This window comes from Cydia strobilella, chromosome 1, assembly GCF_947568885.1.
Source record: "Cydia strobilella chromosome 1, ilCydStro3.1, whole genome shotgun sequence".
In the NCBI taxonomy this organism is placed as follows: Eukaryota; Metazoa; Arthropoda; class Insecta; order Lepidoptera; family Tortricidae; genus Cydia; species Cydia strobilella.
This window is the reverse complement of record NC_086041.1, coordinates 28,995,055-29,010,907: the sequence shown is the minus strand read 5'-3', so window position 1 is coordinate 29,010,907 and position 15,853 is coordinate 28,995,055. Positions and strand designations below refer to the sequence as shown.

The 15,853-nt window shown below is 37.5% G+C and overlaps 1 protein-coding gene across 1 annotated transcript; it reads right to left on the bottom strand.

Annotated features, from left to right (window-relative positions):
• Window positions 1-606: 606 nt before the first annotated feature.
• On the bottom strand, window positions 607-9,647 carry LOC134755782 (uncharacterized). Its single transcript, XM_063692421.1, has 6 exons — window positions 9,197-9,647; window positions 6,604-6,824; window positions 4,632-4,767; window positions 2,831-3,096; window positions 1,728-1,935; window positions 607-620 (listed from the first exon to the last, which is right to left on the bottom strand). Exons 1-6 carry the CDS (start codon window positions 9,243-9,245, stop codon window positions 607-609), a joined length of 894 nt encoding a protein of 297 aa, XP_063548491.1. The 5' UTR covers window positions 9,246-9,647.
• Between the last annotated feature and the right edge of the window lie 6,206 nt (window positions 9,648-15,853).

Sequence of the window (15,853 nt, the reverse complement as noted above, 5' to 3'; positions counted from 1 at the left end):
TATCAAATTCATTTATTTACATACAAGATATATACAGTGGTACTACGTAAACGAAATTAATAACTAGCTTAAATCTAAAATAGGCCCTTGAGGCATTGTACCAAGGATGCTGGCGGCATTTCCCCGCTGTATCGCAATGCTGATACGTTGTGCGAGAAAGCCGCCAGCTCTTCGGTCACCAGTTACGTCAACCAGACGCTTCGCGATTTCTGCAAACAACTTATGCGCGCTGGGACCCCATGGACCTAGAGTTTCAACTCCAAATGGAACGAAATGATACTCTCTACCGAGGCTCTTATATTTATTACGTTTTAATATCAAATAGATATCAAACATTGGGACCAATACCTTTTGTATATTCTGACTCCTAATGCATAATAATTTGACTGATGTTGTTAAAACGACTAAGTACTCCGTTATGATGTCGTCCCAAAGAAAACAAAGTGCTTTATTTAAATCTCCTATTAGTAGGTATTTATACTCGTAGCAGAACAAAATAACTTGAAATTATAATTCGCTTTACAATTTTAAATTAAGCAGACATGGTGGCCAATTCAAACTACCACTAAATTCGAATACAAAATTACAAATTCAATAATAAACCGTTCAAGAGGTTCCGTCTGTAGTCACAATTAGAGATATTAAACCATTCAAACTAAACTACTATAAAATCACATTTACAAACGGGTCTATCGCGAATTTATCTTGTTACCTTTATTTACCGACGTTTCGACACAGGTTTCACTAGGTTTTCAGGGTATTGACAATAATTAACATTTATGTGTAGTAGGTGGTTTGAAAATGTGATGTCTACCTCAAACTTCAAATGCACTTTTCGTGGGGTAGTCACACAAATCTCTGTTTTGACATTTTGCTGGGACGTCAGTTAGCCGCGACCACGACCAGTGAAACCTGTGTCGAAACGTCGGTAAATAAAGGTAACAAAATAAATTCGCGATAGACCCGTTTGTAAATGTGATTTAATATGTGTTCAAACCGCGAAAGTTTAGAATGTTAAACTACTATAAGCCCATGTTGAGTATACCCTTTCTTATAATTTAGAAAAAGAACTAATCTCCCAGCATAAGATAAAAATATTTCCTATAAAGTACCACGGGCAAACAAACCTTTAAATCCTAACTAATAAAGTTTTCGCTCGAGCGGTAGGTATTAAGTATCTGTCTCACGAGACATAAGATATACCTATAGATATAAGATAGGATAAGATGTTGTATGTATGTTTCTGTATTAAAGTAATCGACCTAGTCCCACAGTAAGCTCAATAAATAGATATAAAATAAATAAATATACGTTTATTACCAAACACAAAATAGTATACTGCAATGAAAAAAAAAAAAACAGAAACATTTTGGTGTACGTAACTTAAACTAAAGTTAGTAGATTTTTTAGTGTCTTTGTAAAAGGATACCAGTCTCAACATATGCTAGGTCAGCTGGTGAAGCCCAGCGTTGATTTTCAGACTGTTCCCTCTGCCAAGCATTTATCCTAATATTACAAATTTATAGTTGGAAAATACGGTGCAATTTATGTTAGGTAATATTTATATGTGTGGTCTCATTTTATTTTAATAATGATTTCTTTAATCTTTTCTGCTTTGCCCTAAGGTTGACTAGTAGAAAATTCCTCATGGTATTTAAGTTCGTATTTTGTACATTAAGTTTTTCTTTGTGCAATAAAGTTTAAAAAGATAAATAAATAAACCTTACCTGGATCAGGTGTTTCAATCGACCAAGGCTCCAAGTGCGGCGGCGGCTCGTCCAATTCCACAGTGATGGCGTCAGTACAGCGTTCCTCAGTGGTTTTCTCTAGATACTTCGTTGTGGTCTCCATGAGTATGCTTCCCCTGGTCCGCGGGAGTCTCTGGTATTTGAGCTCCACCTCCTTGCGATATAATGGCGCTAATGTTGCCTCACACTGTGCATGTACATTATATTTAGGTATAATTAGGTACATACTTACATAAACATACAAATATTAGTTTTAAAATCTTATAACTAGGTATAGCCCTAGAGAGCGCTGGTGGCCTAGCGGTAAGAACGTGTGACTTCCAATCCGGACGTGGCGGGTTCAAACCCCGGCTCGTACCAATGAGTTTTTTGGAAATTATGTACGAAATAACATTTAATAGTCGCTTTTCGGTGAAGGAAAACATCGTGAGGAAACCGGACTAATCCTAATAAGGCCTAGTTTCCCGTCTGGGTTGCTAGGTCAGATGGCAGTCGCTTCGTGAAAACTAGTTCCTACGTCAATTCTTGGGATTAGTTGTCAAGCGAACCCCAGGCTCCCATCAGCCCTCAAAACGTAAATAATACGGAATACCTATGAATTTAAGAAGATGTAAACGTAAGATGTAAAACAATATGGGGCATTTTCTATGAAAAAGGACCTTATTATCGATGTCGCTTACGCCGCACAGCGTCGCGCGGCATTGTATTTATATCGGGGCATCGTTTATAATGGCGTAAGCGCCATCGATAATAAGGGCCCTTTTTATAGAAAATACCACATATCTTTGCCCAAAAAGCTCAAGTAAGGTTCTATACAAATAGGGGACAAGGAGAATAAAGGAGCCAGTTTTTTAAAGCGCCACTTGCATTATTTCGGTAATTTCAGAGCGAATTTTATACGAGTCAAATGTTTGTAGGTTTCGGGAAATCAATGTTTATCACTTAAAATTTTTTATTCTCGCACAAAACTCGTTCCGAAAATATTAAAATAATATTTAGTGTTGTTCAAGACCTGGCTCCTGAAGGCCACTTCTGCCCTACAAAAGTGAAGGCATATTTTTCATAAATTTAAAAACACACACCTTTAATTTCATGATTCCATTTAAGAAATGCGACTCCCGCACTCCGAAAGAGAGCTCAACCGTGGTGTCGTACGCGTCCAGTCGGTGTAACGAGCGCCGATACCACGGTCCCCGCACGTGGTACTTCTGCGCTTGCATGTTGTTCACAAACCACTGCACCCGACTAGCGGGACGCGCGCCCGTCGAAGTACAATTCAGTAGTACAGGTGAACCCACGTCATAGTACTCCTGAAGACCCGTAATTTCAGGCTCTTTTTCAGGTACCACTGGAACAGAGGATAATGTTCTATAGATTAACGTCTTTTCGACATGTATCTGCAGAGGCTGGCCTATCTGTTGTGGCCAGATCTTGGAATTTATCATTTCATGATGTGGCAATCGTTCATGAATTGATCAGTGGCCACATCATTCTAAGATGGCATATCATAAAATGATCAAAATCTATGATCTGGCCGCGACATATTGACAGTTACTTTAAAAAGCTCGTATCCCGTAATGTCATGTCATTTTATGTTTCTAGATTAATATTTGCATTACATTGCAGCATGGTAAATTTAATAAAAATTAATTACGGGGTGTTGATAAAGTGTAACTTAAAAAATCGGCCAAGTGCGAGTCGGACTCGCGCATGAAGGGTTCCGTACCATTACGGAAAAAAACAGCATAAAAATAACGTTTATTGTATGGGAGCCGCATTTAAATATTGATATTATTTTGTTTTTAGTATTTGTTGTTATAGCGGCAACAGAAATACATCATCTGTGAAAATTTCAACTGTCTAGCTATCACGGTTCATGAGATACAGCCTGGTGACAGACGGACAGACGGACGGACAGACGGACAGACGGACAGCGGAGTCTTAGTAATAGGGTCCCGTTTTTACCCTTTGGGTACGGAACCCTGAAAAAAACCTCTTAATTAATGATTAGACGGATATAGTACATTTCGATGCTAGTGCGGAAAGTATGTCATTATTTCACGAGTACCGAGATATCTGGCAAGACTCGGGACAAGTGAAGAATGACATTTCCGCACGTGTATCGAACGACGTTTTTTAATACAGTTGCAAAAAATAAGAAAAACAACAAGTAAGGAATTCGAAACTTTTATATTATTAATTCTATGATTTACTCTATGAAGAGGTGTTTTTTTAGCTGGAATGAAAGATTTTTTTTTAAATGCATGTACATAGTACTATAAGACAGAAACAATTGTAAATATAAAACATTGTACTATTATTACCCAAATATCGTTAATTACGATTATTTGTGTATCGTACATTTATAAAAACAATATCGAATGTTGCCTTTGGAAACTTAAAGCAGAAAGAAAAAACGCCTCTTCTTTGACAGGCGTTCCGTTCTATTCAGACAACTTATTAAGAACGGTTTTTCAATATTCAATATAAAAAAAAATAGACGTGTTATAATGATGAAGAGGTAAGTAATAAAATATGAAATATGTATATTTTTCGTATTCTTACTTTAACAGTAGGTTTTTATGTTGATTACGACGTTTAAAAGAAACTAATATTAACACTCATCAATAAGTAGTCACGAATTGGAACAAGAATAAATTCAAAAAAATTGGAAAAGTAAAAAGCACTAGTTCGCGAAAACCAACTTTCCGCACGCTAAACAGCTACGTAAAGTAGCACTTTTTGAGCAACTGTATTAAAAAATTCTATATCTGGTTTAATTTATTGCCCGTTTTGGATTTACACAGTGATACAGGTTTAGCAACAGCTATTGTATGTAGCATACCGCCCGATGTAATTAAGAAAGGAGAATATTATGCTTACGATCGACCGTGATGTTTTTTTTGGCGGAATCCTTCCGGAAGAGCGGCCCCTCGCCTGTGACGTCGCAGCGGTACTCGCCCGCCGACTCGCGCCCCATGAACAGCAGCGTAACTGTCTCCATGCTCGACCGCGACACCTGGCCACAGATGAAAATACTGCCTATTATTCCAGAGTTGATAAATATAGGTAGGATCGCTTAGACAAAACTTCAAAACGCCACTGTCAGGCTAAGCGTATGCGATGCAGTTCATGCAGCGCAGAGCAGATTTTGTAAATTATGGACGCTGCAGCGTGCGTAGCTAAAGGACGGTCTATACTTGCTCGTTCTGCCGCCTCGTGTCGCCTACGTCTCAGCATACGCTTAGCCTCAACCGTACGCTTTCGTGTGTTGCGCGCGTAAATACAAGAAAATCGGCCTGTTATAAAAATATGGTTCCGTCGTGGCGATATTACCTCTGCGTATCATTCAATTCTGTGGCTACCTAACCTTAATTACGTTACTGATAATTATGGTGCTGCTAAGTAAGATAGGCATATTCGTATTAACACTACATTCAACGTCGGTATTATAATAACATCAAACCATGTGCCACTGCCAACTAATAATTTCTTTCGAAAGCAGTAGGTACTAGGTAGTTACTATATTTCTGCATGAGCCATGTTTGACCATTCCCAAGTGGTGCCAATAAAATATGGAGTTAATGCATTTGAATTAGTTACTGGCGTCTATTAACAAATTTAAATTTAACGAATTTCTGGCCCAATATTACAGGGTTCTATGTTACATTTTCAAGATAGTTGAAATTCGACTTAATGTCACTATGATAAAGTTTAAATTTCAATTCGATAAAAGCGAAACATAGAACCCTGTAATATTGGGCCAGCGTAGTGTCTAATTTAGTAAAAAATATTTCAAGTAATCAAGTAATTTATTGCACTCATGTTGTTATACAGATGATAATGTTTATTTGGCAACTACAAAAGCTTTTTCCGGTTTTAGGCAGGATAGTAACGTATATTGACGTTTTCTAACGTTAGGGGAGACCGAGGCGAGTTAGAACAGAGGTAAGTTAAAACAACGTCAATTTTACGGTATTTAGTCTTGTCTTGAGGCAAGGACGCATATTCAGGGACCAGCGGACGGTGGGACAAGGCCACAGTGTTTTCCTAGCTTAAGAGAAAAATATACAATTTATTTAGACTTTATTTTAATACATAACGTTAAGAAATGCACATTAGTAATAAGTACGATAAGAGTGAAATAAAACAAAAGCAAATATCTGCATGCCAATTTGATACGTATGCATGTACTCGTATTAAATAGAAAAAGATATGCTGTCTGATAAAATGTATCTTAACTACATAATTTTCTACTTTAACAGTTGCAAATGTTGCAATCGGATAACTTGCACATTAACTTCAGTTCAGTTTAGTTCAGTTTATTTATTGGTAAAAATATTTTACAGGTCACACAGGTACATTTGAAATACGACAGTTATATACAATTAAATATGATTGATAAAATACATTGGTCAAAGTTTTCAATTTCTTAAATAATCATCGTGCAATAGTTGTCAATACAATAATATTTTAAATAATCTCTTTCATAAAATCATCAATAGAGTAACATGCTTGGTCAAGGAGTAGACATTTAAGTTTTTTAGTAAATATTGAATCGCTTTCTGTAAATTTAATGTCATTAGGAATTTTGTTGTATATTTTTGGCCCGATAACACTGAGAGACTTTCGGGCCTTCGCGAGTCGTTGAGTAGGAGCGATTAGCATGGGCATTCTGCGGCTGTCTGCGTCTATGTATTAAATGAGCATTTTAACCGATTTTGGCATATTAGCATTAGTGGTAACATATAATATGGTAACATATAAAACCGTTTGGTACCTACTTGAAATCATAACAAATCGAATTCATTCAATTTTCAGAATACTCGGACTTTTAATTTTACCATGTACTCACATCAACAGATACTCCTTGATCTGAGAAGGCCCTAGTGTCTGGCACGTTGTAGGTGCCGCTTCCGGGTCTGTAGTGGTAGAAGACCTCTCCGTTCCTCAGCCACTTGACGGAGAAGAGCCGATGGCCTTGCATGTCGAATATGCAGCCCAGCACCACCTCCGAGCCCTCGGCCACGTGCGCCGGCACCCGCAGGTCGCGGATCCGCACACATATTATGGAATCTGAGAATTGATGACCGTTTAATCGTTTACTAGATCAGGGGGCGGCATACGGCGGCTTGCGGGCCTTATGCGGCCTTTTCTAGGTATAACTGGAATCTTTCAGTCCCAAAAATAAACACAAATAGAGGCAGACTAAATCAATATTGTCGTTATTCAAAATAGCATGTAAGTACTGGGTGCCTAGCCAAGGTGACAATCGATTTCGCTACAACAACGAAACGCTTTCTGTCTCTCCATCACTCTTCCATATTAGTGCGACAGTGACAGTTGCGTTTTGGTCGCGGAGAGTAAACGATAGGCTTGTTGGCTACGCACCCTGATGATTTTGCGTAAAGTTTGTCCATCTCTGTCGAGAATAATCGATAATCGGTACGGTATTACGGTAATAGTTGTGTTATAGGTGAGGCTATATGACTCAGTCTCACGTCTCTCATGTGGACATAACCATAAAGTAAGACCTAATTTTCTGATTGAAATCCTTATCCGCATGAATAAGGTATTTTCTTTTTGATACTTAGGTTCCTGTATGATATAGTCATTGCTTATATTATATGCACACTAATTGTCAACTTTTTGTCACAGAAGTGATAACTTTTATTTACAAATCTGTGTATGGAAATCTCTTTGGGACTGTAATGTCATTGTTACTTTTGAGTAAGGATAAGGATACACACACATTACATTTTACATATTGACTGGACCAATTAAATTAACGTTATCTTAATATCATTATCAATATTTAAATTTACGTTTAACGCAACGTTTTATGTTATGGTATGGTTAATGGCATATTAGATTAGAGAAAAGTTAACGAATAACATCATTAATTTAACCTATAGGTATAATATTGGCTTTTATTTAAAAATCAATATAAAATGAATACCAACCTACTCACTGCCCCACTAATTGATGCTATTTAGAAGTGAACGTAAATAATAAATACCTAATATAGTGGAAATGCGTGTTTTACACTAAAAATCCTACGTTTGACACGACTTCAAAAATGACTGTCAAAATAAATAAATAAATAAAGCTTTTACCGCCTCCCTTGTTTTGTAACTCTTTAATAACAATAGCTTTTTATGCAACAAGTGCGGAAAGTGTATGATTTCCGACGAGTGGAATTTTATTAACGAGCGAGCAAAATGAGCGAGTGTATAAAGGAATACGAGTCGGAAATCATCTTGACGCACGTAATACAATGTTTTACTATGCATTGTGCGAGTAAATAAAAAAACATATCATGGCAAATAAGTTTAATTATTAAAAAATTGAAAACAAAAAGCACTAGTGCGGAAAAGTGCTCTTTTCCGCACTAACGCATTGCGGAAAAGTAGTACTTTCCGCATGATATGGCTCCATAGGAAACGCACTTTTCGAGCACATGAATTGTAAAATTCCTTTTCATTTCTCATACTCTGAAAGAGGGTCATTGAGGTTCTAAAAGGTGTGCAGAAAATGATACGTGTCTGCAATAGAGCATTTTACGTTCCAAGTACGATTTTTCAATTTTTTAATGATAAGCAAGTACGCGACCATTTAGGTGCTAGGGTGTGGGGATGAACACCCTGCCGATGGCGAGCGGGGCGGTGATAGAATGCGGCCGTCATGTCATGTTTTTAAAAAAACACATGCATTTTACTTTCCTTGAATTCGAAATGAAAAGTAGAGTGTTTAACTCGGGTGAAACGCATCATTTCAGCCTCTGACCATTGGCGCTCTCACTACGTTCGAACACCAAAGTACCCCGGCAGAAATAAGTGCCTTTCATCCCTCGGTTAACAATCTACAGTTTCCAATGTCGTTATTACGAATAGCGATTAAAAGGCAATAAAACGTAAGATGATTGTTAAACGTGCTCATTCCTCTTGATCGAGACTTTTCACGAGCTGGTATTTGAGTTAGTCTCTAGTATAACTAGACCCCAAGACTCGTAACAATATGCGGGATCATAAATAGGCTTCCACTGGTTCACATGATGCGAAACCGGCAAGCTACAGGAAAAAATATTATCGTCGCGTCGCCCCCAGCCGCGCCGGTGTTTTTTCGTTTATGTTGAATTTAGTAACATTATCTTATAAAGACTACAAACAAATTACAGACATTGTACAAACAAGTAAACTACATGAGTAGCAAACGATGTCTCATTTAGTCTTTCCATTTCAAAGGAAATTTAGAAGATTTATTTTCTTGCCCCTACTTCTCTTTGATATAGGTAGTCTCTACTAGCTTTTTATTTGCGATACTTATTATTGTTTGTTTAGTTAAATTTAACTACCGAGGGTAACTTTTTAACACGAAATTTAAAACAACAAATTAAAAACAAAATAGGTACTAAATAAGTACCTAAAACAGAACGTTCGCTTACAAACCTTGCACTAGTAACCACACCAAAACACTTAACACAAACGCTGGACGCATCTCTGTCACCTGATTATAACCTAGTCGGCACGCAACACTAGAGTCCTCTCTTCACACATCACAGCGGCCTACACGGCCTAATACAGCACTACCATATAAATTATCCACTTTTAAAGATAATTTGGCAATAAATAACGATAAGGGAACTTTGAAGTCAGTTAAAATTTGCCGTTTGCGGCGGAATCGAAATAGGCCAGCAAATTCCGGCGACTCGGCTAAATTTAAATCTCGTCGCGATGTCTCACGCATGCGCAAGAGGCGATCGGGAGATAAGTATACATGTGCACTGTCACGGCTGTGCGCTGGACAATGGAAAACATATTTTTAATTTTATGTTGCGAACATTGATCCATTTTGAATGAGAACGTCTAGAGCCCTGAGAGGCCATTAAAACAAAACTATAATCGGCGGGTTGAACCTATTGCTAAGTCTCGGAACTTTTCTGGTTGGCACCAACTACTTTTGTTGGTGTACTTTTGAATGTAAACATTCTACGAATGATTAGTTAAGCCTTTCTTTTATTAAGTACCTAAAATTATTTACATAATATTTTCGTACCTATTACGAATATAATGAATCTGCACCCATATCTGTTATGGTTGTATCAAAGCTACCTGGAGCGGAACAAAGGTCTCGAGGTCGGAATTAATGTGGATTTGCGGTCCATTCACACTGTGCCGTACAGTCGACAGTCGGACAAATAAGTTTATTTGCAAACATTTAATATTCGCTTCGGGAGCACGTTAATTAAGCTCGGGATAGGGTCAAATTGGCCTCAATCTTCCCTAGGAGTGATCTCCTAGCTTACCCTTCTCTGAACTGCGAAATGAAACGTTGAAATATTGCTTTGCGTAGGTAATAAAATATTTGATGACTGTTTTGAAATAAAAAAATGCTAAAATGCGCAAATTTAAAGCGGTAACTTGTGAAACTATGGGACATGGGTAAGTAAAAAAGAAGATGTAGAGTTTAACTACGCCCTGGTTTAGTAGCAAACGAAGGACAACATTTCAATCTCATTTTAAAAACTAACTTAATTTAATACCGTGTGACAAGGTAAAAAGGTAGGTAACAAGTTATCGACATTGATAATTATGTCGTGATGCCAAGGCGAGATGACGAGTTGAGAAGTATCTTATCAATAGTCACTCAGTAGTAGGTAACTACTCTTTTCTACGTGGCTACCTAAATGTTTTGAAAACGACTAAAAGAAAACATCGTGAGGAAACCGTACTAATCCCAATAAGGAACAAGATACTCGTAATCTCCCCTCTCGGTAGACAGTCACTTTCGTAAAAGCTAGTGCATGCGACAATTCTTAGGATTAGGTTGCCTGCTCAACTCTAGGATGCAGCCGGTGTTATATTTAGTAACTTTATTTTTGAGTATAATTACAGTGAGACACCTCTTTCGGTTCTCGTATGTTTCTTTTCTTAAATGAATATTTTAATTATACCTACAGGATATTGACTTTCGGAGACCCTAAATCATCTCTAAGGATAATTTGATAAAATATATGTGTAAATCTAATACGGGCGATAAATTAAACCAGATATTTTCTGACTCAGGTCTTTTGCTAGGCCTCGGCTTAGCTACCTCGTCTGAAAAATTGTGAGGCCAAGTTTATATTCTAGCATAGTACTTATACAGAGTGGCTAAAAAATAAGTGCATTCCCGTTGCCAGGGAGGTTTTGGGATTATACTGAGCCTGAACTTTTACTATGGGACCAACCACGAAATCGGGAAAAAAAAATTCCTCCCATAGAAAATGGACCAGCCAAAATATATGAAACCGCCAAAATTTTTTTTGCGATTTCGGGGCTGGTCCTAAAGTAAAAGTTGCTCAGTAAAATCCCATAACCGCCCTGGCAACGGGAATGCACTTATGTTTTAGGCACCGTGTATAAATTTAATGACTAAATTACATACATAAATGACATGACAGTTGCTAAAATGACCTTCTATTTTGAGCCGTTGGGTAATAATCAACGATCAATCAATCAGAGCTCAACGAGGGAGAGGAGTGTTAGGGTCGGCAACGCGCGTGTAATATCTCCGGTGTTGCAGGCGTCCATAGGCTACGGTAACTGCTTACCATCAGGCGGGCCGTATGCTTGATTGCCACCGACGTGGTATAAAAATAATAATAATACTCACATCCTTCCCTATTAGGTCCTAACATAAAGCTTAGCCATTGTTTACTACTATAATAGGTAGACTATGCACACCAGGAAATAATAACTAACTATATTTTTTTTCTTTATACTTATTGTAAGTTCTCTAAGACAGTAGATATCTAATTTATCTAGAATACCTACCTACCTACCCATCAAAGAGCCTTTACTTTTTAAGCTTGACGTTTGTTTAAAAAATAAAATAAGCTCGGCTGTCATCAGGTACTCACCAGGTCTTTAAGGGCATATACAATATTAGTGTCTTGTTACAACTAAAGTCCTGGGTGCTTAGCCAACATGCCAATCGTTAACGCTCCGTAGCGTAGCGTAGGAAGTCATCTCTCTCTATCACTCTTCCATATTAGTGTGACAGTGACAGTTGCGTTTCGTTCTTTACGAGCGTTAACGATTGGCACGTTGGCTACGCACCCTGAAGTCAATAAGATTCACTGTTATAAAGTGTTACCGTTATATTGGCCAAGCCCCAGAATTGTCCAATGTCAAAAAGTTCGAATGTTATAAGTAATTCCCTAGTTTCCCTACGGACAGAAAGTTCAGAGTCCCTACCAGGAAAATCGAAAATCAATAACGAAATTTCGATTTTCGCGGTAGGCCCTCTGGACTTTCTGACATCAGGACATTATAACATTCGGACATACCTAATGATAATGGACATCTAGCCTTTCTAAGAAATTGATACGAGATCGTGTGTTACTTTGAAGTTATTTTATTTTAAAGTTGCAAAATGGAAAGTAAATGTTACTTTTGGCGAACTTAAGTAACCTATTCAAAATGTATATTGTAACTTTAATTAAAGCAAACATGATGTGAACGGCGACAATAAATTCCTAATACTCGTATATCCTGGAAAAATAGGTCTGCAAGTTCTACAACGTCAAGTAAGTTTCTAGCTTACAGCCGAATCGTTTTAGCGCAATATAAATCTTAATCAGCGAATCTCTCGCGGTCCTCACACTACGAGTCAGGGAATGAATGAATGATTAAACGTGGGTGTTGTTCATTTGTTTTCACTTTGCCGGGACAGTAGTGCGGTCGGCGGCGTAGTAAAGGAGAATTACGCGGCCCGCGGGACTGGGCGCGAGTAAATCATCATTAGAGCCGTGCGGTCGAGGGACAAGCCTCGTCTTTATAAAAGATTCAACTTAATACAAACGAGAAGGACGAGTAATGGCCGACTTCTTTGGAGTTTCAAATTTGCCCTTCAATTAGATGGTAGACTGGCTTTTACTATTTGAATAGTTTAGAAAAACTATATGCTACACAAAGGCCTCTCAGTTTAGAAGATCTATACTCCACACTCCCTACGGTTTCCAAATCGACGACGGTAGAGTAATAAATTTCGTGATTTCATTAACCAATGCCATATATCATGCAGCAAATGTCTGAAAATTATAAGGTCTTAACGGGAAATGTTTTATTGGGAGTCCCGCCGGAGTGGAGCAAATGGGCTGTGAGGGATGCGCCGCCGCCGTCTCGGTAAATATCAAATAGAAACACGTACTCAACCCTGCGTGAAGGATCGAATCACCCGATATGTAAACGATGCGTCTCTCTTTATTTTAAATCCAAGTAGGGGCCATAAAGTACAGAACATTACTCAGTGTTGTTATTTATGGAATATAGTTAAAATTATACAGATAGGTACGTTTACAAATATACTTTGCTACCTTTAATACCTTTGTACTTAGATTTTGTTTGGATATTACTAAAATGATGTAATAGAATAGATACCTCATAATTTTACCCCAGTAATTATTTATTTATTAGTTGTTATTATTAGAAGCTACAAGTTACATAAACAATAAACGTTATCCTGAATTTATTTTCAAAAACAGTATCATCCCTTGAGCTATAATTACTATTTATTACCCACACGTTCAACTCACGTGCCAGTAGGTGTGTATTTCTTAGCAACAGTCAACATTGACCACATCTCCCAATAAGTTTCTGTGGACTGCGGTTATGAAATTACTTCCTAACTCGTACCAATATAGTACTAAATAGTGCCAATTCCGAGGCTACTCCCACAAATGATCCGAGTGATTTAGTACGGCGTAGGTCAGTTCAGGTAGGCGCTGAGCTTGTCGGAAACTTTAAATACGGGGCTTTATGAAACTGTCGACAGAAAGTTCAGTTAATCAGAGGTGTGCTGGCGGGTCAAACTAGTTCAGAGTTTTCCCCGTTAACCCTGAGATAGGATAATGCGGGGATATTTTAAAATTATTTCATTTACATAGGTTAATTGGCAATCCATGTTTAATCTCGTGACGCTGAACCGTTTAATTAAATCACTCGCAGGATAAACGCCGAGCAGCCAGACGAACGTATGAATGTTATTAATGAACTTCTAAAAGGTCCGAATGCGAGCCAAATGATCAACACGCCGTTTTAATATTATTTGGGTACTTAAATATTCCACTACGCTAGGCTTTTGGGTCTGTTTGTAAATTAATAACTAAAAAAATGCATTTTAATGTAATATAAGGTATTTAAAGCAAATAAATTTCATTTTCACCTCAGCAGCTCGAACAAGCCTACTTTCGTCACTCCCTGGAGTGAAGAAAATTCGACTTTCCTCACTTCAGGGAGTGACGAAAGTGCGATTTTCCTCACTCTAGGGAGTGAAACAAAGTAGGTAGCTTTTTAATTTAGTGAAGGCCATGAACTGCCACTTCATACTTCGGGGTAGACCCTTCGGGGTATTACAAATTCGAAATACAGTTTAACTTAACCTTTAATATGTTCACTAGACTTATATTGACCGGGATATAGACCGTGATTACCTTTTGTATTATTTGTGAGCTCCCGATATTTCGACGCAGTTACATACATCATGTTCACGGGTGACTGGACTGCATGTAACTGCGTCGAATAATACAAAAGGTAATCACGTTCTATAACCCGGTCAATATAAGTCTAGTGGAACTAACCGTGAATCATTCAAAACTTTAATATGTTCTCACTACTGAGGTGAAAAATTATATGTGTCACACGAGAGCAAAGTTATTTTACATCTCGTGTTTTTGAGTCCCTCGCTACGCTCAAGATTCTAATTTAGAATCTTTCGCTTTCTCGGGACTCAAAATCAACACTCGCAAGAAAAACCAACTTTCCTCTCTTGTTGCGCAAATAACTAATAAACCTTAAAATTTCAAACTCGTGGTTTTGCGTAAATTTAATGGACTCAATGAAGTAATGAGGTAGGTAGGTAGGTAGGTAGGTAGGAAGTGGGTAATAAATAGATAAAAATCAGGGTCGGGTTAGTTTTTAATCTTAATTGTTACTAACCATTATGGGCCAGTGTTGTCTTAAATAAATAAATTGAATTGAATTGAAATAGTAACAAGAAGTGTCGTATCCTATCTTTTGTTGAGCCTGCACAAAGCATCTGCTGCATTATATTCACGGCAAGCCGGCGCGGCGTCTAATATTATACTACAGGCGCAGAAACAGTCGTCTACCAGCAGTAGTTAAATAACAGGCGTAAGTAATTACATATATTGTGGATTTTTTATTTGTTTTAAGATAACAACTTAATAAACTTACGAAAACGTGTAAAATAAAACAAATAAAAAACGTAGTTGGGGGTAGGGGGTTCATTAATGGATAATGATATATGAAAAAAGAATTTGTGGATAACTATAATAAGTCCGCAAGAGTTTGTTATAATAAAACAAAACATAGAGTTAAAACCATACTCCATTTTTAAGACAAATTACAATTCAGACAAAAATTTATTCACGTATAGTTGTTATGCGTTATGCGTGGTGCAGAAGTACGAGTCAGCGTCCAACTAAATACTTTATGTATCTTATCTAAAGTTGCTACATTCAGCCGGTGCGTAGCCAACATGCTAATCGTTTACGCTCCGTAGCAAACGAAACGCAACTGTCACTGGAAGAGTGATAGAGAGAAACAAAGCGTTTCGTTGTCGTAGCGCAAGCAAATAACTAATAGTAAAATACATTATGATACAAGTGTGCTAAATTGGTCGTTACACACGAGGTGATATTGTGCGCGCGAGCTGTTAGCCGATGTGTGTAATGACCAATGCACACGCGTTTCATACGACGTTTTTCAACACACTTGCGAGGAAAAAACAAAACTTATAAATTCGACAAACAGCCAATTAAAAAAATGTAAAAAAGCTAATATTTTCGTATTTCTAACCGACGGATTGAGATCAAATCGATAAAATGTTATGTTTATTCATTAATGTAATTTACGAGATATAGTTTGTCAAAGGACTGTCTCATTTCAAACATAGACAGAGAGACTCATACTATCTTTTTCTTACACTAGTACTAGCACCCAAAAGAAAAGGATGAGTATAGTTTTTTTTGTTCTTATTTACTGCCAATTTAGTTTGACCAACTATAATTTAATCTATAAATTATGTTAGGTGAGATAAAA